At 40.3% G+C, this 22,125-nt stretch overlaps 1 protein-coding gene across 1 annotated transcript in view; it reads left to right on the top strand.

Annotated features, from left to right (window-relative positions):
• The window catches only part of LOC136758249 (uncharacterized), a 75,410-nt gene that overhangs the window by 36,002 nt on the left and 17,283 nt on the right, over positions 1-22,125 (top strand). Inside the window, exon 4 of the mRNA XM_066712511.1 lies at positions 2,619-2,795. Within this exon, the coding sequence (XP_066568608.1) occupies positions 2,619-2,795 (177 nt within the window). The remainder of the gene's footprint in view (positions 1-2,618; positions 2,796-22,125) is intronic.

Consider the following 22,125-nt stretch of genomic DNA (forward strand, 5'->3'; position numbering starts at 1 on the left):
TTACAGCCCTATGAAATGTTAAACTGCCTGCGCTGTCTTTTGTTGAGGCTTAATTGCGCTCAACAAGTAAGGCAGGCCTTTCATTTTGTTCCATGATCGCGATGGACGTAGCTTTCATAGAAACAGATAGAAATTTTGTAGAGTTGTAAATATTCTCTCATATGGTAATTTTGTAGGACACCAAAGCAATTTGAAAGCCAGCACTCTTATTGAAACTGAAGCCGGTAGTTTTTTTCATGTTGAGTTAGATGTGTTTTTAGTGCTTTTATTATTATTTTATTTTATTTTATTTTATTTGGGGGGGTGGAGGAGGTTGGGGGAGTTGGGGAGGGGGTTGCATGGGTAAGGGCATACATCTGTGTTTGTGTTTTAATGCCGTTTTCAATGTATTCATCAAAAGGCAGCACAGTGTGTAAAGGGAGAGATTGTGGGTTTGCCAGAAAATTACTTAGTTTTCTATTGTCTCAGAGAGAGGCTTTGAATTGTGCTTCCGTTGTGACGGTCGTTTGCACTGCCGGAAACATTTTGTTCCCCTGCTTTGCAGCCTTCATAGTAAATGATTCAGCAGTCCAGGGTACAGAGAATTTTTAGTACAAATCGCTTACGAAACAATTATTTTTCATTTAACTGTCAGATCTTTGTTCTGTTGCTCACAATTACTTATGAAATATTTAAATATTAAATGTGAGTACAATTGAGAAATTTAACACAAGTCAAAACATGTGTTGAATTAATAGAGCCCATTATAATTCTCTAGGCTACTCTTTAAGATGATCATTACTCAGAAATTAATGTATTAAAAAAGAAAAGAAAAGCATTTTGGATCTGATGTTTTTCTTTCTTCCCCATTGCTGCTCATTTAAATGGATATCCCTACAAGGTTATTCTCAGGGATGCAGTGTTACTCTCTTCTCTTTTCTCACTAACTGTTGGGCACCAGGTGTAATTTAATATGAGCAATTGTCTTATTTATTAAGATTTTTTATGTAGAATTATGTCATTCCCTTAAAGTGGAATTTATTTGTCATTAGTGAAGTTAAAACTGTATTATTAAGATCTAAAGCAATGTACACTCACCTTAAGGATTATTAGGAACACCATACTAATACTGTGTTTGACCCCCTTTCGCCTTCAGAACTGCCTTAATTCTACGTGGCATTGATTCAACAAGGTGCTGAAAGCATTCTTTAGAAATGTTGGCCCATATTGATAGGATAGCATCTTGGAGTTGATGGAGATTTGTGGGATGCACATCCAGGGCACGAAGCTCCCGTTCCACCACATCCCAAAGATGCTCTATTGGGTTGAGATCTGGTGACTGTGGGGGCCAGTTTAGTACAGTGAACTCATTGTCATGTTCAAGAAACCAATTTGAAATGATTCGACCTTTGTGACATGGTGCATTATCCTGCTGGAAGTAGCCATCAGAGGATGGGTACATGGTGGTCATAAAGGGATGGACATGGTCAGAAACAATGCTCAGGTAGGCCGTGGCATTTAAACGATGCCCAATTGGCACTAATGGGCCTAAAGTGTGCCAAGAAAACATCCCCCACACCATTACACCACCACCACCAGCCTGCACAGTGGTAACAAGGCATGATGGATCCATGTTCTCATTCTGTTTACGCCAAATTCTGACTCTACCATCTGAATGTCTCAACAGAAATCGATACTCATCAGACCAGGCAACATTTTTCCAGTCTTCAACTGTCCAATTTTGGTGAGCTTGTGCAAATTGTAGCCTCTTTTTCCTATTTGTAGTGGAGATGAGTGGTACCCGGTGGGGTCTTCTGCTGTTGTAGCCCATCCGCCTCAAGGTTGTACGTGTTGTGGCTTCACAAATGCTTTGCTGCATACCTCGGTTGTAACATGTGGTTATTTCAGTCAAAGTTGCTCTTCTATCAGCTTGAATCAGTCGGCCCATTCTCCTCTGACTTCTAGCATCAACAAGGCATTTTCGCCCACAGGACTGCCGCATACTGGATGTTTTTCCCTTTTCACACCATTCTTTGTAAACCCTAGAAATGGTTGTGCGTGAAAATCCCAGTAACTGAGCAGATTGTGAAATACTCAGACCGGCCCGTCTGGCACCAACAACCATGCCACGCTCAAAATTGCTTAAATCACCTTCTTTCCCATTCAGACATTCAGTTTGGAGTTCAGGAGATTGTCTTGACCAGTACCACACCCCTAAATGCATTGAAGCAACTCCCATGTGATTGGTTGGTTAGATAATTGCATTAATGAGAAATTGAACAGGTGTTCCTAATAATCCTTTAGGTGAGTGTATATTCACCTTTCATGTTTGAAAATACATTTGTAATGCTCTCCTAAATAAATACAAAGTGTGATGTGGAGATCTTCCTCCAGTTACCTGGACGATGCTCAGGTCAGCATTGATTCGGAGGTGCTGTAGAGGTGTCAGCTGCACACTACCTTGATCGGGGAGCATACCTGTGAGACTGGACTATCTGTGCTTTGCTTCTCCTAGGGTTGGCAATTTTCCCCATTCTGGGTGTGAGTCTAGCTGTACTTTTCTATTTTCTTGCGGTAGCTGCAACTGCACTCTGATTTGTACAATTAAAAACTGATGTGTGTGTCTGTGTGTTCTTCAGGGGACGTGGGTGGAGGCAGCGGAGGGCCCTGCCAGTGCCAGAGTCAAAGAGGAAGCCGTGTGTGTGGACGGCGGGGAGTGTCGCAGCCCCTCGGTCAGCCCTGATCTGAGCGCTGACCTCCAGTCCCTGCAGAGTGACAACGGCTCTCTGGCTGGGGATGCTACCATCTCCGTGAAGGTGAGGCTTGGGCACCTTGACACCTAGCATGTTCTCACACACCCTCACTGACACTAACACACGCTGTGCCACTCTGCCCCACTAGCAGTGCGCAGTGGCCTCATTGACACCATACAGGTCCAAGAAAACTGATAAAATGGGGACATATTGATTCTTTCATTTTGTTAGCCAACGCTGCTGTCCACCGCAATTTGCATTCAACATACAGCCATTCCCAACCCTGCACTGAGAATGACATTTTTGTGGAATTAGTCTTCCGTTATGTTGTCTCGGAAAATATGTTGCAGCTACATTCATAAATAGGGCGGTGTGAGGTGACAGCGGTGTCCGCATACAGGAAATGGAAAAGTGTGAACTCTTCACCAGGGGTGGGGTAGCAGTGTTTTTATTATTATATATATATTTTTAACTGGTTTTCTTTTGGAAATTAAAACTATATTGATACATATGTATACGATTCCTTATGATTGCTTATTGCGAGAGCTTTTATCAGTGTGTGTGGTTGCGTGTGTGTGTGTGTGTGTGCATTTGTGTGAGTGCGTGAGTTTGCGAGTGTCTGTGCTGCGGTATACATACCAGTCATTCCTTTGGAGAAGCAGCGATCTGCAACATTGTGATTCAAGCGTGTGGATTGTCAGAGCAGCCCTGCCCTGAGATTGTGCTCCGGATTGAGGGTTCAAGAGCTTGCGTTGACCTTGTGTATGTTCCTCATCGCCACCACTAAAACCTGCCAACATTGTGCGCATTCTTCAGATGTAAACTGCTTCCCCTTTTCTTCAGAAAAGCCGATCTGTCCATTTGTAAATACTACCCTTAAAACGCTGTGAATTGGCCGCTCTGTGCTCGGTCAGCGGCGCTCAGTGAGGTTTTACCTTTGTCTTGAAGAGGTGTAGATCGTTCCCATCTGTTTCTGCTTCCTGACCTGAACACCAGGCCTGCTTCAGGAGAGTGAATTTCTTCAACCCTTTTTTAGATAAATAATAATTAGCATTAATATAATTGTGTTATATGTTTTGTTATAATTAATTTCTATAATGACTATTATTTTCTAAAAGGATGCGGTGTTTTTTGACATGATGAAAACTTCTGAAGTGGATGGTAACACAATGGATACACAGGCATTTCCCTCTCTCAGACTTACACACACCATTGGTCCGTTACTTTACAGTCTGTGTATACATTTTATATTGTTATTATTTTATTTATTTTAAATGTATATGTTTTTACAGGCTTTACCCACCTGTAAACCTCAAATTTGAATCAACTTCAAATGTAACAAGAGATCACTACTTGAAACAATGCTTCTGTGTGACAACTACCTTTCGAGATTAATCATTCTCGTGCCAAGTATCACACTCCTCTGGGATCGCACTGCTGGTCTTTAATGTCAGTCCCATACTCATGTCAGTGTGCTCTGCCTGGGACATAAGCAAGATCTGTCTGGCTACAGGAGCTGTGACTTTTTCAACACCTTAAATGAATCAATCCATCAATAAAGAAATAAAAGAATTAATTAATACAATTGAAATTTGTTTGAATTCTATTCGTGTTCACAAACACACACACACTTTTTTAAATATTTTCTGAATTAAAAAGAACAATCAGAGGATCAACCCTTTTGTGAATCTCTAAGCTCATCTGCAGGACACAGGAAATCCCCAAGATAAGCACTGATTTGACCCAGAGATAAACATCCCCCAGCATAAAATGGTCATTAAAACATAATAAGCTGTTTGGGGGAAAGAAACTGACTGTTTCGTGGCTCTCAGTGTATCCCACATGCGGCTATTGCTCTGTTTAAAGAGACACTGGCCTGGAGTTTTTCGTTTTTTCTCTTATTTCGCCTATCCACTTCTATTAACCTCCTTGTGGTTTTCAAAGACTATTCCATGTTTTTTTTTTCCTTTCCCTTTTTCATTCTTTTTTTCCCTTCCTTTCTTTCTACTCCACCACAGTGTTTAAAGTTAAATTCAGCCTTTCTTCGGCTCCACAGATTAATCTTTGTTTTCATAGGCTTTTACGTGGGACACTTACCTTAATCCTCTTAGGCCCAAGTGCCTGCAAGTCATAGCTCTTTGTACAGCTTAGAATTTAATGAGTCTGACATTGCTGGAATCCTGAGGTCAGTCTGACCTTTGCTGTAGATTTTTCTAGTTTTTTCTTCCAAATTCAGTTACGGGCTGGCAGTGCAGGGCTCCCGATGATGATGGCTGTCTGCTGCTATAGGAAGAAACTGTTAATCACCCTTCCCTTCGTGTGTCAATTAAGGCATATTGTGGTAGCATTGTGGGTGCATGCAGCATTCCTTTCCTAATTACTACTATGATACATGATACCTTTAAACCTCTCTATATATTAAGCTCTGACATGCATGGCTTGCGTAGTTACTCTGACTACAGCGATAGGCTTCACCCTGGCTGCTAATTGCCCGGCTCTGGCTCTGAGGTCTGTGACATGTTGCAGAAATGTTCCAGTATGTGCAGCATGGCATGTAAATCTCATTGATTACTCTTTCTTTTATTAAACATTTACATGGCATTGGCACCACTGCATGTGTTGGTGTGTCCTGCTGTGCAACCACTGGAGAACGAGGTGTCAAGTCATGTCGGGGGGGAGGAAAAAAGGGGTGCGGAAACGGATGAACAAAAACAAACATTGAAATACAAATAAAAGGCTCCACAGATTTCCTCAATAGATATTCAATTTAAAAGATGTCGGATTGTTTTTATCATTATTATTCTTGGAACGCAGTGTTGCGTTTGGATTTCAAATCTAAAACACGCATCTAAGGAGCTGCTCACAGAGGCCCTGAGACCAGTCATCCTGAAAATGGGAGTCGCGAGATTCCTGGGAAAAATAAGTGTTTGTGTAAATCAGTTTTTAGCTCGGTACATAATGCCGAGAGAGCCGACAGGAACCGTGGAGGCAAGTAAATACATTTTAGATACCGATCAAGGAATATTTGAAGTGACTGACATGCCCAATTGATATCAATAGCAAAATGGCCCTCAAAGTGCAGAGTTGGAGATGACACTGTAGAGATGGAGTGATAGCACAAGTTCTGCCCTTTCCAACACGGAGCGTGTGAGCGGTGGGCGGGCTGTGCCGTCTGCGCTTTGGCTGGCTGTCAGGAAGGGGTGGAGTGTTTGCCTGGCAGTCGTGTCCTCTGATCGCTATCAGACCGCAATGCTCATCCTTTCCCCCGTGTGTGCAGGCGTGTGCGTCAATGTGTGCGTGTGTCTGTGAGTGCAGGTCCATAAACGATTGTGCAAGAGTGTGCGAGTGCAAGTTTGTGTTTGTGTGCGTGCAGGGGGAGTGTATTTGCCAGAGCACGGGGGCGGGGCGTGGCTGATGGGCACCCAGATAAACACCGCCTGCTCACGACAGGTCCGCTGGAGCCTGAGTGAATTTCCATCGCTGGCCATTTTAATTTCATCTCCTGGAAGAAGCGCTCCCTCCCCTCCTCCCTCCGCCGTTATCTGGGCTCCCGATCGGCAGCGTGGCAGCAGCCTTTTCAAATTGAACACATCGTGTTTCAAATAGCCTCTTCAGCTCGTGACAAGATGTACCTCATTTTCCCTGCAAGCCCACAGCAAGGTCACACCTTTTTAATTTATTTTCTGTAAGAAAGAAAGAGGGGGGAAAAAAAGAAGAGAAAAAGCTTGATGGAGCCAGGCCTGGGTGTCGCTGGAGGTCACTCCCAAAGCTAGTCATAAAACAGAGCAGGATAAGAGGAATTGGAGAGATAACTGTGAAAGGGGCTATTAAAGGTTTGGCTCTTGGTCTGAATCTACAGACACATTACCATATCCACACAGCTGGCTATTCTGGAGGTATTTATACATCTGAAATAACCCTGTGTTTTATTTGTAATCTTCTGTTGCTCTTTGCAGTGGTATCTTCACTGTGCAGTCTGGATCTGCAGGGGGCATTTTCCAATGTTTAGTTTAATGCATGCATGCAGAGTCCATGTATGTAGTATGTGTATCATATGCAGACAGTGGATACACTATTAAAAAAAAAAAAAATTATATACAAAATATATAAAGAAATATCATTACGAACCAACCAAATTTGGTGAGCAGGACTATAAATGCCAGCTTGAACTGTCTGTTGATGTTGAATGTGTTTTATAGTAGTCCTTTGCTAGGTTGAAAGTTGAAAATACTTTGTAGTACTGATACAATGATAACAAGACCTTTAGAGGTCTCTGTTATTATTATTACGTTCCTCTGACTGTCTTAGTTTATTTTGTAATAAATATTTAAGTAGTTTGTTAAATTAAGCCTATACAGCAATTTCTGCATAATTGCCCTGGGAAGAGCGAGAGTGAGTGATAGAAATGAGCAAATATTCCTGTCACGGGTTCAAGATCGCAGGAAAGTAGAAAGTAGCACCACTACGTTGGGCTTGGAGGTTTCCCATCCAAACCTTAGGTGGTTTGGCCAAGAGAGGGCTGCACATGTCTAATAGCACTTATCGAGAGGTCTGCCAGAGACCAGCTCCCAGAAATAAACCCCACCAGATGAAGAAGAATACCATCTGCTTTGAATGAGGGCAGCACTTGCCCCCGAAGGAAGAGGCCCCCTCCGTCTCCTGCCCCCTGCCCCCCTGGCGTCCGCATGGACTCTGGAGGTGCCGTTTCTGACGCTCTGTGGGTCTCGAGGTGCCGACCCCAGCCACTTCTCCTCAGTGTCCTCATCCCGTACCCCCTGCGCTCACGGTCACCGGACATTTCTCCAGGAGACAGGGACGCAGCACCCCCCCACTGCCCCACCAGTTGTTCCTCACTGGATCCCCATGGTTCTCTATAGCGTTTATTGTTCCTGGACACCACGACGTAAGACAGAAGCCCCTCAGCTGACTGCATTTAACTTTTTGTAGTGTGCGCTAAGACTGTACAGCAAAGACATGTTGTTAAACCATAGCTCTCAGTGCACTGCATATTTATGTATTGGGATCTAAAACAACAACAATGCCAGAAAAAATGACTAAACTAAATGAAAGACAGATTATTTGTGGCAGATCTGCAGTGTAAGCTGTAGCCTTCCTCGCAATGTGAAGACCTCACAATAAATTTATAACAATATATCCCAGCAGTATGCCGAATAATAACGCTGTCAAGGCTTGATAAAGAGTTGGGGCAGTTGGTCCCTTTTCTGTTTTTTTTGAGCACTTCAATCTCACAGCTTACACGTGGCTCTCCTGGCCTTAGAAGGTGTTTAAAGATATCTGTAATAAGCAGCATTTATCCTGATAAAGCAGTCTGAGCGGCGACTGGAGCCGGGCTCTGTGAATAGGGAAGGGCGGTTGGAGGGGTGATGCCTGCAGTCTCAAAAGTCCCATCAGTGCTTGCTGAGGTATTACATTATAACTGGAGATTCTTGTTTCACCAGAGAGCTATCAAGTTTCATAACATTGAAAAATAACATTTTACCACGAGGGTCAGGCTGGGAAACGGCACCTCTAAATGAGTGTTAAGGCTGTATCATTGTCTGCTACACCAGATGTACCACTTGTCAAATAATTCCAGTGACCCTCAGTGCCATTCAGCTAGTTCAACATTGTGGGGCATGCTATAGAGCAGTCTATCCTTTTCACAAGAGCGGTTTCCGTAAAATGGGTTTTCTCTTCTCAAACAATCATCTGATATAACAGCTGAATGAAATCACAGATTACATAAGAAAGGTCTTCTCTCCTTGATAAAAGCTTTACATTAAGTGTATGCACTGCTGTTCCAGTCTTTCTTCGCTCGGGCTTTATCTTTTTTTGTTCTCTCTTTTTTTTCTTCTTCATGAAAACTCGATTTAAAATATTCTCATTGCGGCAGCTCTGTTATAGAGTCTAGATTAATATGCAAATGTCTTGCAAGCTTTCTAATTAGTATAAAATGAACTGTATTGTGTCGAATAGTACTGGTGGGAGCTGTGCGTTTTTATATGCTGCCATACGAACTGTTACTCGTGTAAAAAATGCTTGTTTGATGTCTTCTGTCATTTTCATTTACATTGTGCTGATAACTGTGTTAACATACTTAAAAAAAAAATCTAGCAGACCGAAATGGTGCATGGTGTTAAATAAGGAACCAAATCTGATTAAAGTAGTAGGAAGGAAAAATAAAACTTAATTTCCCTTCTAGGCTTCTGCCAGAGATCGCAATCAAACTGCCATCACTGTGCAGTATTATTTAGTAGGTAACATCAGACCCTTGTGCCTATGAATACCGGAGGAAGGCTCCGTCTCCTGTCTGTTGGCGAATTCTGCTCTTGGTAAAACCTGCAACGACTCCGGCAGCTAAGGAATGGGAGCGTAATTTGGAACCAGGCAAACAGAGAGAATGACTAACACGTGGGGGGAAAAGCACAACCAATCAAAATAAACAAACAAACAAACAAGAAAAAAAAAACGACAAACACTCAGCTGAAATGAAGCCGTACATTAGGGCAGCTAGGTGCGGCGAAGTGTTGATAAATTCAAACAACAAAACTGCCAACTGTGAAGCATATCTGTCCGCTTTGTCAGCTATCGCTCTTGGCAAAAGACTACAGTCGAGCTTTATTACACACACACACCAAACACCACACACACGCCACCACACACACATAGTTTTAATCATCGCAGGGGCGCTGAGACGCAGAGCTGTGTCGAGACATCAGGTCCGTGGTGCCTTGAGAGCAGGGACTGTCCTCCTGGAGAGGCAGAGAGAGAGAGTGAGCAAGGGAAGGAAAGACTAAGAGGCAGAGTGGGAGGGGATACATGAGAGGGAGAGAGAACTGCAGTAGTTCAGTTCACACTGGGGAACCTGGTGCTCCTCTGACCCCCACAGCCCACCCCCTGCCGCCCCCTGCAGGTGGCGCACAGAGCCCTGCAGCGCCACACTGTGGTTTGGAGGGGCAGTACAGGGGAGGGCCGTTCACTTTTCGTGGGCAAGTCGTGAGGTTCTGTAAATCTCCTAAGAGGAAAGGTCATAGTTTCCTAGATTGTCAGGGCACACGACTCATAATGTTTTATTATCATTATTATTATGAGTAGTAGTGAAGGTGGTGCTAGTGTTGGTGATAGAACTTTATATTTCCCTTGTTATTGTGTGAATTCAGCTATCAGATTCCTCCCACAGCCCCCGAAACCCCCGTAGTAATCCTGCAGTCGGGGCGCTATTGTGTTTCAGCCCCGAGGTCTGTGCTGCACTGTGCCTGTAAAGTGATTTGAGTTGGGGAGCTTAGCTGTGGGAATGCACGTTTCATTCCACCTCTTTCTGAATATTTGTATTCTCCCGTGTCCCAAAGTACCATTATACTGATGTGCTCAGCCCTGACTTTTGGCACAGTTAAGCCAAATCTTTCTTTTTCTTTTCTTTTTTCTTTTGTCTCCTATGAAACACCTGAGGTCTGGACCTGTTTGACTGATGCAGGAGGTCAGAGTATTAGCATACAACCTCACTGAATCTCTCTCTCTCTCTCTCTCTCTTTGACTGCTCATGCTTTATTTTCTGCTTTTCTCTCCATCTAGACACTCAGTATTGGGGAAGTTAATTTTTTTTTATCGAATTATTGAAATTTGACTAGAGGGCTAGTATTTGATTTTAGAAGAGTAATTAAAGTTAAGTATGGCCCTGTTATGCTGCGTCTCCTTTAGGATCTGCTGTGATATTAAATTATTTTGAGCTGGAGGTGCTCTCTATGTAAATCCCTTAGAAATGGAAATTGGCTACACAGACGCATAGATTATAAAATTTACACATTCTAATGTTAACACCAGTTTTTAATCATTGCATTACTTTTTTCATTAATGCTGCTAATAACCTTAATTAAAAAAATGAAAACATTATAATAGATAAGAGGACTTATCAACTTTAAAAGATGATCAAAGGCTTGTCATTTGTTACTTTATAAAACACGAACTTGGTGTAAGAGAAATTATCTGGTGCTGCTGCAGAGGGGAGTCAGCATGTAAACAATTAGATCCAGTCAGTCGGGCTTAAGCAAGCGGGTGAGAAAAAACGGCAGCAACAAAGTTTTACACATCAGCACTGTCAAGTCCTAATCTCCTCTGTAAAACACTGAGCATTATTTTCATAAAGCAGAAGTGACACTGGTTACACATCAGATAATGCACAGTGATTGGATATTATATGGCACCAAGAGATCTCTGGCAGTTTTTATGTATTTATTTGTTTTCAGATTAATATTCATATTCTTTTTGCACTCAATTATAAGTAGATAAGAGGACTTATCAACTTTAAAAGATGATCAAAGGCTTGTCATTTGTTACTTTATAAACACGAACTTGGGAGAAAAAACGGCAGCAACAAAGTTTTGCAGAAGTGACACTGTTACTCATTATAATCTTGCGAGACTTATGCGGGGAAATGAATACAATACAAATATTTTTTTTTGTTTGTTTTTTATTCCACATTATGAGCATTTATTTCCACATTCCTTAAGTGTAAGAATAAATAGATCAGGTATTTTGTTTAAGAGCAGTATCGTTTCCAAAGAGGGCTTTAAAGTTTCCCGATGTGGGACTAAAATTATGCAAGTGTGCTTACAAAAAAAACAAACAGACATTTGCTTCGGATCCATTTGCTGAAGGATTAAAGTGAGTGACCTGAATATTTTATCTATAGTCTATATAATGTATCTTTGCCTGTTTTTATTTTTTTAATATTTCTCCATAAAAAAAATAGAGTAGAACATTGAATCGACGTTTGTTTGTTTCTATAAATATAATCAGTGGAATAAGCTATCTTTTCTAGCAGAGTCAGCTTCCTACCATGGGCTCTTTGCGGCATAGCTTATGTTTTATACCTCGTCTTTGATTATTTGTGGATGTTTTGTTAAATGTCTAAATCTAGGGTTTGAATCTTAAGTACACCCCCAGATTAACCATGAGTTAGTGAAACTTTGGAATTAACTTAGTCAGATTTGTTTGGAGCCTTTATCGCAGTCGGTGAAAAAAAGAAATTGCTGATAAACATTCTGTCTGTAAATCCTCCTAAATGAATTCATGAGGCACAAAGAGAGGCAGAGTTTTCTAATGCTGTAACAAACCAAGTGAGCTGCTGGGTGTAGATCCCAGACAATCAGACTGCTACCTGTGCTATGCAGATTAGGATATTGTGTCCTAGGAATATTATCACTCTTGTGCCAAGTGTAGCGTTCACAGTTTAAAGTGACTCGTTTAGAACTGGAGCCCATAAGGTGCTTAAGTCATTATGTTATATTAATAGAATGATTATATTTCTTAAAAGGTGACCCAGTATATTTCGTGATTGCTCCCAATGTATCGCCTTGATATCTGCATTTTTTCCACACCTCATTTTTTTTTAATTTAATAGCAATTGCAGCGGCAGCATAACTTCAAAAGATCTTTTTTTGTTAAAACATATTCTCTATAAATAGCTTGTATCACAATACTGCAGAGATGTGTTACCGTTGTTCTGTGTTTCAGTGCCTCCCAGTCCCCTGTGCCAAAAGCTGCTGTTGAAATGAATTGCACAGAACATATAAACCTCTTTGCATTACTGAGCTCTGACTAATTCACACTGGCTCTTTGATACCAACACACCAGGAACTCCCATCGCATGTTCGTTTTATTCTAGCTGTGCAGTACTGGTAGTGTGATGACTGACAGGTCACCCAATGGGGGAAAAAAATCAATTAAGTTAATGAAATGAAATCAATTATAATATTTTGCAAATGCTGTACATGAAGCATCTAACAACATGTCAGTGTACTTTGATTGTTAATGACATACTGTCATACCTGTAAGAGAGATATATGTCAATGTGTAGACTGTTTGTTAATTATTTAATTAACTTATTTAAGATACTTCATATATTCGTATTTTTAAATTTGAAAATGCCTTTATTCACAAGAAGAAAATCCTGCATTAAACACATTCACATTGCCGTTGGAAAGGCCAGGATGGGGAGAACAGTACAGATGCAGCTGCTTGCAGGACACTTTTCACAAGCGCTGAAATTAGTTTACTATAACTGTAATAAACAGATGAGTGAAACTTGAGCTTGGTGCATGAATCCAGTGTGTCTAAGCGGAGCTGCTTCGGTGGGTTAATTCCATTTGCGCTATTACATAATTAAATTTAGACTTGGATCATGCTTTTTAAAAGATTACGTGAGCATATGTTGCTTGAACATGTGCCAGCCTGTGGAATAGTGCTTTCCATGATTTCTCTCTATTAGGTTTTGAGAGTTTATTGAAAAATCGGAATCGCCCGTTTGCCAGCAGTTAATGAATTGGTGTTGTGATCTCCGGCCCAGGACTCTGTTGTGTCGTAATTCAAGTTCAGTTAAGAGAAAAGCCCTGCAGACAACAAGGGCTGTAATTAATAGCAAGCCCCTAACCCTAGTCTTACCCATTATTAATGATTATGATTATTATGATTATTATTATTACAATGATTATTATTATTAGTAGTAGTATTTCGACTCATGCCACTGTGTAGGAATGAGACAGTTTGCTGCGGTAATACCAGCCACAGCCAACTCAGATTGATTGTGTTGTAACTGCTTCTCTAGGGGAAAGTTCCTGCTGTTTTCATCCTTCCTAAATTGCTGTAAATCTCACAGAAAACAGTCTATTTCTGTCCCCCTTGTTGCTTAATGCAGTCTACAGTGATATAAGAGGTAGGAAGACTTCACCGGATTAATCTATGGGAACGGGAAGGAGAATGATTTATTCAAGAGGATTTGTTTCGTGCCCGGGTCCTTAAAGTAAACTATAGCAGATATAAACAATATATCTGTTGAGGTTAAATTGTAAATTGGAACATCATCTCTACAGCCGACCTGACCTGCCGTCTCTCCAGGTTTCCCACAGACAGAAGTGTTCAGCCATGGGCCACAATGGGAGAAAACGCTGTCCAAGGTGCGATGTCAACACTTCTCCATGCACACCTCTGCTTAGATCCTCACTATATGTGCTGTGCTTAGTGCACCTGTGTGCTCATAATGCCCACATAATCAGAGGGGGCAGTGTAGAAGTTTTGTACAGAACCTCCCCGGTGCGGCCCGGGTCACGTAGCAGGATGGCCCGGCCTCCCTGTCTGCTGCTCGGCAGGCTCTGCTACCAGCCCAGGTCCTTGCAACATGCAGGAGCAGCACACAGCTGGTAGAGCGAGAGTGAAAACCATTTCAGAGGTGTGTGTGTTTTCTTTTCTTTTTTTTTCCTCTTCGCATTTCATTTCCTCCCTTTGAAACGGTGACCTTGTCATTACAGAGACAGAATATATCACTCCCGCACAGCCGTCCGCTGGATTCTAAAAGGTTTAAATGGTTATTTCAGTCATTATTGGCTGTTAAATATAGTGATCATCATAAACGCCCCTCTGTTTCCACTCTCTCGCAGAGGTCAAAGGATGGGCTTGCTTTATGAGCTTATTCTGCCATGTATCACTGCAGGCTGCACTGTACAGCAGAAGGATGGATAGGCAGCCCTCACCTCCCCATTTATTACTCTTGTCAACTCGGAGGAGATTTTTTACCTTGTGAAAGGCCCATCAGCAATGAGTCGGTGAAGTGAAGACGACAGTTGATTTGTGAATTCAGATTATATGAAGTGACTAGACTTCAGTGGACTGTGTAGAGAAAGCAACTGTCATGATAAGATGGCAAGTGCAATTCAGCAAAACTAAATTTATTGCGCATTTCAAGAAATCGTCCCCCCTTTTTTTTTATAATGCCATAAATACAGAATTGAAAGTTACTTATACTTATGCATTCGGCATTCTGATTTATTTATTTTTTCTGCAGAACGGTTGAGTGGGATTCTAAGTAGGCCCATTTTTTATTCATTTTTTTGTATTACGCTCTTGATGTGTTTCACAGGGAAAGGGAATGTTATAATAATAATAATAATAATAATAATAATAATAATAATAATAATAATAATATTAGTAGTAATAATATTAATAATAATACCAATGCATTGTGTTTTTTGACATACGGTTGAGGTATTGTTTGAGGTCTGGCATTGACTTATTGACGTGTTATTAATTTATTTGAATCAGCTATTGTGCAGTTTTACACGATTGAAATGATCAGGCTTATCACGCTGTACATTTTTGATTGGCCACAGTGACTCTGCTTTAATTTATTCCTCAGCCAATTATCATCCCTCTGGAGTGAGGGAGAGGGGCAGTGGATCCCCCTTGTCTTTCATTTAAAGACAAACTAAAGAAGAAACACTTGGATTTTTTTTTCTTTTTTTTTTTCTTCTTCTTCTTCTTCTTCTTCTAAGGGGCTGACAGCTTTGAAAGCTAGCTTTAATGTGAATATCAGCTACTTTATTGCCTTGACTCTGGTGACCTCATCTACTAGAATGAAGTCATTCAGTGAGCTGAGGAAGACAAACCTTCGTTCCAGGGAATTAATCAAGTCCATCAAGTGCTGCGGTTTACAGCCTTATCTCCAGCCACTGCGAGAGGGAACAGTTATAAACCTGACAGCCACCAGATAGCCTTCTGTCCTTCATGTTATGCTAACATCAAAAGGGAGCGGAGCGGCGTTCTGAACTGAAGATGAGGCCCCCACTGCTGGATAAGTGCAGCTTGACATCGTTTCTTTTCCTGGCGGTGCTTTACATTACTCTTCAGAGCGGGAGCAGGAGCAGGAGGAGGATAAGGGAGGGGGGAGTCTTTCTCCTTTTTTTCCCTGAAATTCTATTCTTTATTTCCTCATAAGTTGTTTGTTAGCTTCTTGAACTTGCATGAATCCCCCCCACACACCCCAGCACCTCCCTCCCTCCCACCAACTCTTCTCCATCTTCCTTTCTTACGCATTCTACCGGCAGGATTATTTTCTCACTCTGTCTCTCTTGCTCTCTTTTTTCTTCTCCTCTGTTTTTTCCGGCATGTCTCTTTGCATAATTACTGGGCCTGCGTGCCGGTTTCATCCCGGGCAGACGAAGCACCCATAAACATAACCAATTAGGGAGGCAATTAAAATAAGAAAGAGCACTCCTGAATAATACAGCAGTTGGAAGCTTCCCTGCCTTTCTAGTTGTCAGTCTGTGAAAGGTTTTTATTGCATTTGAACTAAAGGAGGTGAAAGAATGAAGTGAAGCAGTTGTGTTTCAAAGCCGTGTGCGAAGGGGCAGAGCAGTGATCATGCGCCACGGTGTTAAAGATAGGAACCATTAGTAAGCTATGAAAAGCTTTGTTATGCTAAAAGTTGGGCTTTATACCGGGGCAGACGGACCCTATTTACCCCTTTCAACCAAAACCTAATTTTATTATTTTATTGCTGCTTTCTATCCAGTGAGGGGTAGTACAGGGGGGCGTATGGAGGGCGTGGGGGGGAGAGAGGGATTCTGTGGGTACGTGGTGAATGTTTGCAAATTCCTAAACTGTGTGAATAGGATCACTTTCTTTAGAAGGCTGAATTTAATGAGATTGTTCAATGACCCCCAAAACAGTCACAAAAAAAGTTAAAATTCTTTGGGAAGCTCTCTCTCTCTCTCCCCCCACCTATAAATGCTTCTTTCCAAAGTAAACAGCATTTTTAACAATATTTTACTTTGATGTTCATTTGGTTTTATCAATGAAACTAGTTAAAAGTTGACATCTATCCTGGTAGTACTACTTGATCAATGGTTTTGGTTATTGCTTATAATTTTTTTTTTGGAATTGTTAGGTTTAGTTGTAAATTAGATTAATTGTTATTATATATATATGTACATGTTAAATCTTGGGTTTAAAGATGTGTCTTTCGAGATCCTCAGTATCTGCTTTATAGTTTTTGTGAATGCTCTGTGTGCTGCAAGTTTCAGAGATATGAGATGACTAATGGGGAAATCCGCTCATCGATGGGGGTATGGTGGGGTGGGTGTGAGGCCTTACTGCAGTCTGGGAGTAGGATGTGTAGGCAGCTGCACAGTGTCTCCCACAGATCTGTTTGATACTAGTGACTGAAGTTGCAGTTATCTGGTCAGTCCCCCGGAAGTCACACTTGCTGTTCAAAATTTGGTCTGAGAAGCTGTCCTCCAGTGCAATGTGTGTGTGTTTGTATGTGTGTTAGGGGTGAGTGAGTGGACATGGAGGTGTTGAAGAAACAGGAAGCCGAGCTCTTGTATGTTGTCTTTACCCTCTTTCCTAATTTACCTATTGTGACTGCAGTGGAGAGCGAGGGGAATGACATCATGCACCAGGCTGCGTTTGAAGTGCCAGTCCTGAAGGAACCACTTATAGCAATTAGGATATCCTTGAACAAGCGTTTGCGAAACATTGGCTGGTTTTTGGCATTTGCCTCCTGTTCCTGCCTACTAACTAGCAAGGTTTGATCTCAGATAATTATCTACCCACTGGCTTTTCAGTCATGACAGTCAGTTCCCAGGAGAGAGAGGGATGCTGGGGCTATTCACTGATTGCATCAAAGTGTCAGAAATTGCAACATCAAAAATAATAACTGATATTCCAGCAACTGGCTCCTTTCAGAATAATGTTTCTTTCAAAACAGCCTCTAATTTCTGTCTCACTTGATACATGCTTTTTTCTGTCTACACACATATATATATATTTCATTAAGTAAATAAAACTAGAGGGAACGCATTCATTATTTAGCTCCTCTTTACACAACTGAATACACTTCTATCTGAACTTTAGTTAAATAGCTGCACATTTTAAACAGCTGTTTTATCAGGAGAATTCAAACCTTCTTTCCTCAGAGCTCAGCTCACATTCCAAACAGCTTGATCCTCCGCAGTGCACAGGACTTGTTTCTCTTTCTTTCTTTCTTTCTTTCTTTCTTTCTTTCTTTTTTTTAGATTGTTAAAGACTTTTAAAAACTTCCTTTCACTAATAGGTCTTTGATCTATTCCTGTGAGTTCACTTTTTTTGAGGGTGAGAAAAGAGAGACAGAGAGAGAGAGAGAGAGAGAGAGAGAGACAAAGTAGGAGGACCATTCATTACCCAGAATGAAATGGCTGCTCACAGGGTGCATGTGTAGGACAGGGTGGCAGCAGTGCTAGCTGCTCAAGTGGTTTCTCCTGAGTTGGTCTCAGGTTTACACATGGTCTTCTGTTAAGCAAATCAACAACCAAGCGCTGGAGCCATTTTCCAGGTTTAGGATTAGATAGAGAGTTTTCGAGCCTTGGATCATAGTGAAAATTAACTGTGACTGAATGTGGTAAATAGATATATGTATGTGTGTGTGTTTATTTATTTATGTATATATGTATATCTATGTGTGTCTCCAGCCACTGTCAGTCTGTGGAGATGAAGATCTCTCCAGTAACGGTGGGTCTATGACTTGCTAAGCTGGTGAATGTAGGGGTGTGTGCAGTGATATTAACACCTTACTCAAACCAGCCCTTCTGTGCGTCTCTCTGTGTGTCTCTGTGCATCTCTGTGTATAAGCTGAACACTCTGCACACAGAAGATCGTAGGCATGAATGAAATACCTGTGTGGAAGTGGAGCAAAATGATCTAAAAATAAGTGACACAGAACAATTACTTCCTGGGGTTTTGTTAAAGACGGAATTAAAACATACAGCGCAGCAACCACTCCAGATCCACCGCAGAATGAATTAATACTGTGATACTTAAGAGGCAGGTTTGTTTTGCAATGACAAATGTTGATTTCCCCAAGGTATTTAAAGTGATTTGACCCTGTCATTGTTTTAAATAATCTACAGGAGATGATAAATGTGTTGCTAATGGGGCCGCTCTATATTGTCTCTTATTTTACCACTGCTGTCCCAAAGCTCCTCTTATATCTCAGCTGTTTTCTTAGTTTGTAAAAAGGATTTTTTTTTCTTGCTAAATGCCCTGCAAACATGCACATGCATATGTAAACACACACGCACACACACACTGAAGTGTACACACACATATATATGTACATGTGTCTGTATGTATCAATATATATATTACAAATGAAGGAACCATTACAATGTATGCAGATATATTTTTTAATTTGTTTAAGTCAGAATGTGAATTTGTGAAAAGCTTTTAAGTCTTTTTGTCTTGGGAACGTTCTCCTCTGAAAGCTTCAATAATCAAAGATAGTCCTGGAATTCAATCCCGGCTGCGTTTGTAAATGCAATTCAAATAGCTGACGACGAGAAACTCCTTTTTCAGCCAAAGATAAATATCCTTTTTCTTTTCACAAAGACTGGCGTTGCAAAAGCTGTTACAGCGAAGGTTTCATTATCTTATGCATTCAAATCATCTGGAAAATAAGTATCTTTTCAGGTGCAGATGTACAGCATCATTGATATGATGTACATTGCTTTCCTCATTTATATTAAACCTCTGATCAATCACTGCTGACAGTGCAGTGTCTTTGTGCGAGGGGCTGTAGGACAAATGTTTCGGCTTGTGAGAGGAAAATTGTTAGCATTTGAAAAGAGAACGGCACGGGGTGGATTAATACCCGACTCTGATGGATTAGCATGTAGCAAAAGTGCTCAATATTGATATGAAAATGTTTGTGAATTGGCTGCATGGTGCTGTCAATGGGAAATGAAGGTCTGTGATTATGTCGTCTTTCCTCTTATCGGCTCACGCTTCACTCTTACCAAAGAGCAGCACACAAAAGACTGATGAGAGTGCTGGAATACAGCTGAATACAGACTCCTGCCATCATTGAAGCGCTGAACTGGCCCGCTCGCACAATGTCAATTTCCATGCCCTTTGTGTAATATTGCTCATCATTAGATTAACATAACTGAATATGGATAGATAACACATTTTAAAAAGTAGGCACAGTGTACTAACAAGATATTTTAATTTTTCTCTCTCTCTCTCTCTCTCCCTTCCACCTTTATCTATTCTTTTAGACATCTGAATCTGTGATGTACCAAGTACCATTATAATCGTAGTGTGGGTTGAAAAATGTAGGCATAATAACACTGTTTAATTGCTGTATTAGTCAGAGACGTCTTGTGCAACTTCTATTGTAAAACGCTTAATCTGTAGTCCGCTTCTAAACGCGTTTTGGTTATATTAGAGGAGATAGCAATTTATGAGTACTGTGTCTTGTAGTTATTTTATTTATTTTAAAGTTTATCTTATAATACAATATCCTCAAATAATAGTTGTAGAAATAATAACGATAATGTATCCAGTTCTTTGCTTGGTGTGATTTTATTTAAATATTATTTTATTTTAGTGTTTCACACCTGTAAAATTTTATGAGGACTGATATTTTGATCCAGTAAATACATAAATATTGTTTCATGTTTGAAGGAGACAGAAGTTGGTATAGGCAGCTGCAGTGCCTTTGTGACTTTGAAGTTGTTACGAGAACAGTTTCTTTGCCAAACCTGCTGCCGTCCCACCCTTGGCCCCATGTCTAACCACTGCTGATAAATAAGCAATAAAGTGACCAAGGATCTCTTTAAGGTGCATTGTTGTTTATTACCTCCTGTTACCTCACATGCAATAAGTGGTACACATAAAGACCTGACATAATTATGGGGACTTCTCTATCAACAATCGTATTTCAAGCTACTGAAAAAGCAAACACCACAAGCATTATACAGCTATTAAACACCAAATGGAACCATATAAATCACGAAGGTTATCTTTGAGGGATAGGAAGGGTTGTGTACAGCAGCCTAGTTATACCCCTCGTTCTGCTGGAGTTTGTCTCTTGGCTGCATTGCCAAACACACTCCAGTGAAATACATTGCAATAGAGACATTGTGTGCTGCATCATCGTCCTGCACTGCTTATTCAGGGCTGCAAGTACTACGTTTGTGTGTTGGTGATGGCCAATAATTGTATCCTTGTTGTCCCTGGACAATATATATCTGAAGTGTCATTGTGTCTGAATGCAGCATTATAGCTGAAGACTCTGTATTTGTACACATTTGATTCAGTCAGAGTGACGCTTAAGATTGATTGAAGTGCGGTTGTGAATTCTGCTCCCAATAATTAACGATTTGTGTATATATATATATATATATATATATATATATATATATATATATATATATTACAGTAAAGCGCATTGTAATTTCAGTGTAGCATTATATATATATATATATATATATATATATTTAGAAACAAATATATAAACATAGGATAATGCCTGATGTTACAATACAAATGTTATTATTCCTCCAAATGAAGAAGTCTCAGGTAAATGTGACAATTTGACACAGGCACACAGACAGGTGATATCTGGCTTCTCCTCATGACTTTAAAATGCATTAGTGTGAAAGCAGCTTTTTTCCTTTTTCTTCCCATTTGAGATCTCTAATGAAAAAAGTCTGTCCAGTCCAAACTCAAGACACAAAATTGTTAACATCGGTAAAGTGAAAAGCATATGTTTTACAATTTCCCTCCCTCATAAAGGTTTAGTCGTAAACTGAGAATTTATGCCATTCATTAGAGGTAATACAATGCACATAATTCTAATGTACAACAATTGGAATAGCCATAAAGTAACAATTTTATAGGTTCTCAAATCTGTGACTTCTCTGTGACCCTCTTAGAAACAGTGTTCTTGCAGAGAGATTTACAGCATTGGGCCATTTTGTTTGATAGGCCTCAGTGTTTTTAGGGAATTAAAAGTGCCAAAATGTAAAATGACTTAAATATTTGTTTTATATTCCCCATCAGAATATAAGTCCCCAATGCATTATTTACGGTTTGCACGTTTAAAAAGTTTTTATATTAAGAGGTTCTGTTGTGACAGACAATTTGTTATTTTTTCAAACTGACACCTTACATATCACCAGTGGTCTTTAAATAAGTCACTTTTTATATTTGTCTAAAGCGCACAAAAATGTGTTTCGCGCTGTGATTTGACCAAGTCTGTCCCTCGCCTCCCAGACACACCCAAACTGTCTGCCCAGGCACAGCCAGTCTGATGGAAGTGTTTTGTGTCAGTATGACACACATTTCAATAGTTGAAACACTGTTCTTTACCTTTATAGTATATAGAAAGAAACGGAAATAAAATAAATGAGCATTTGTGTTTTGACTGTTTTTCATCATTTCCTTTTGACTTCTTTATTTACATGACATGTTTTTAAGTATCTATATCTCTCTCTAAATATGTGTTTCAAATGAGAGAAAATGACGGAATTACACTTTCAAATATGATCAACATGAGTTTTCATTCATTGTACAGGACTTTATTTTTATTTTTTGTATTAACAAGACATTGTCTCGTCCTCCTCCTTTTTACTTTCAGATATATTTTGTAATCTTTTAAAAGGAAATTGAATGTTCCACCGAAAATATGTATTTATTTTTAGCATGCGTTTAAACTTGTGAAACTGTGAAACACATAACACTTTTTCATGATTAAAAAACAAAATTGGCATTTGCACAGACACTAATTATTAGCAAAGAAACA

Source organism: Amia ocellicauda, chromosome 9 (assembly GCF_036373705.1).
Source record: "Amia ocellicauda isolate fAmiCal2 chromosome 9, fAmiCal2.hap1, whole genome shotgun sequence".
NCBI lineage: Eukaryota > Metazoa > Chordata > Actinopteri > Amiiformes > Amiidae > Amia > Amia ocellicauda.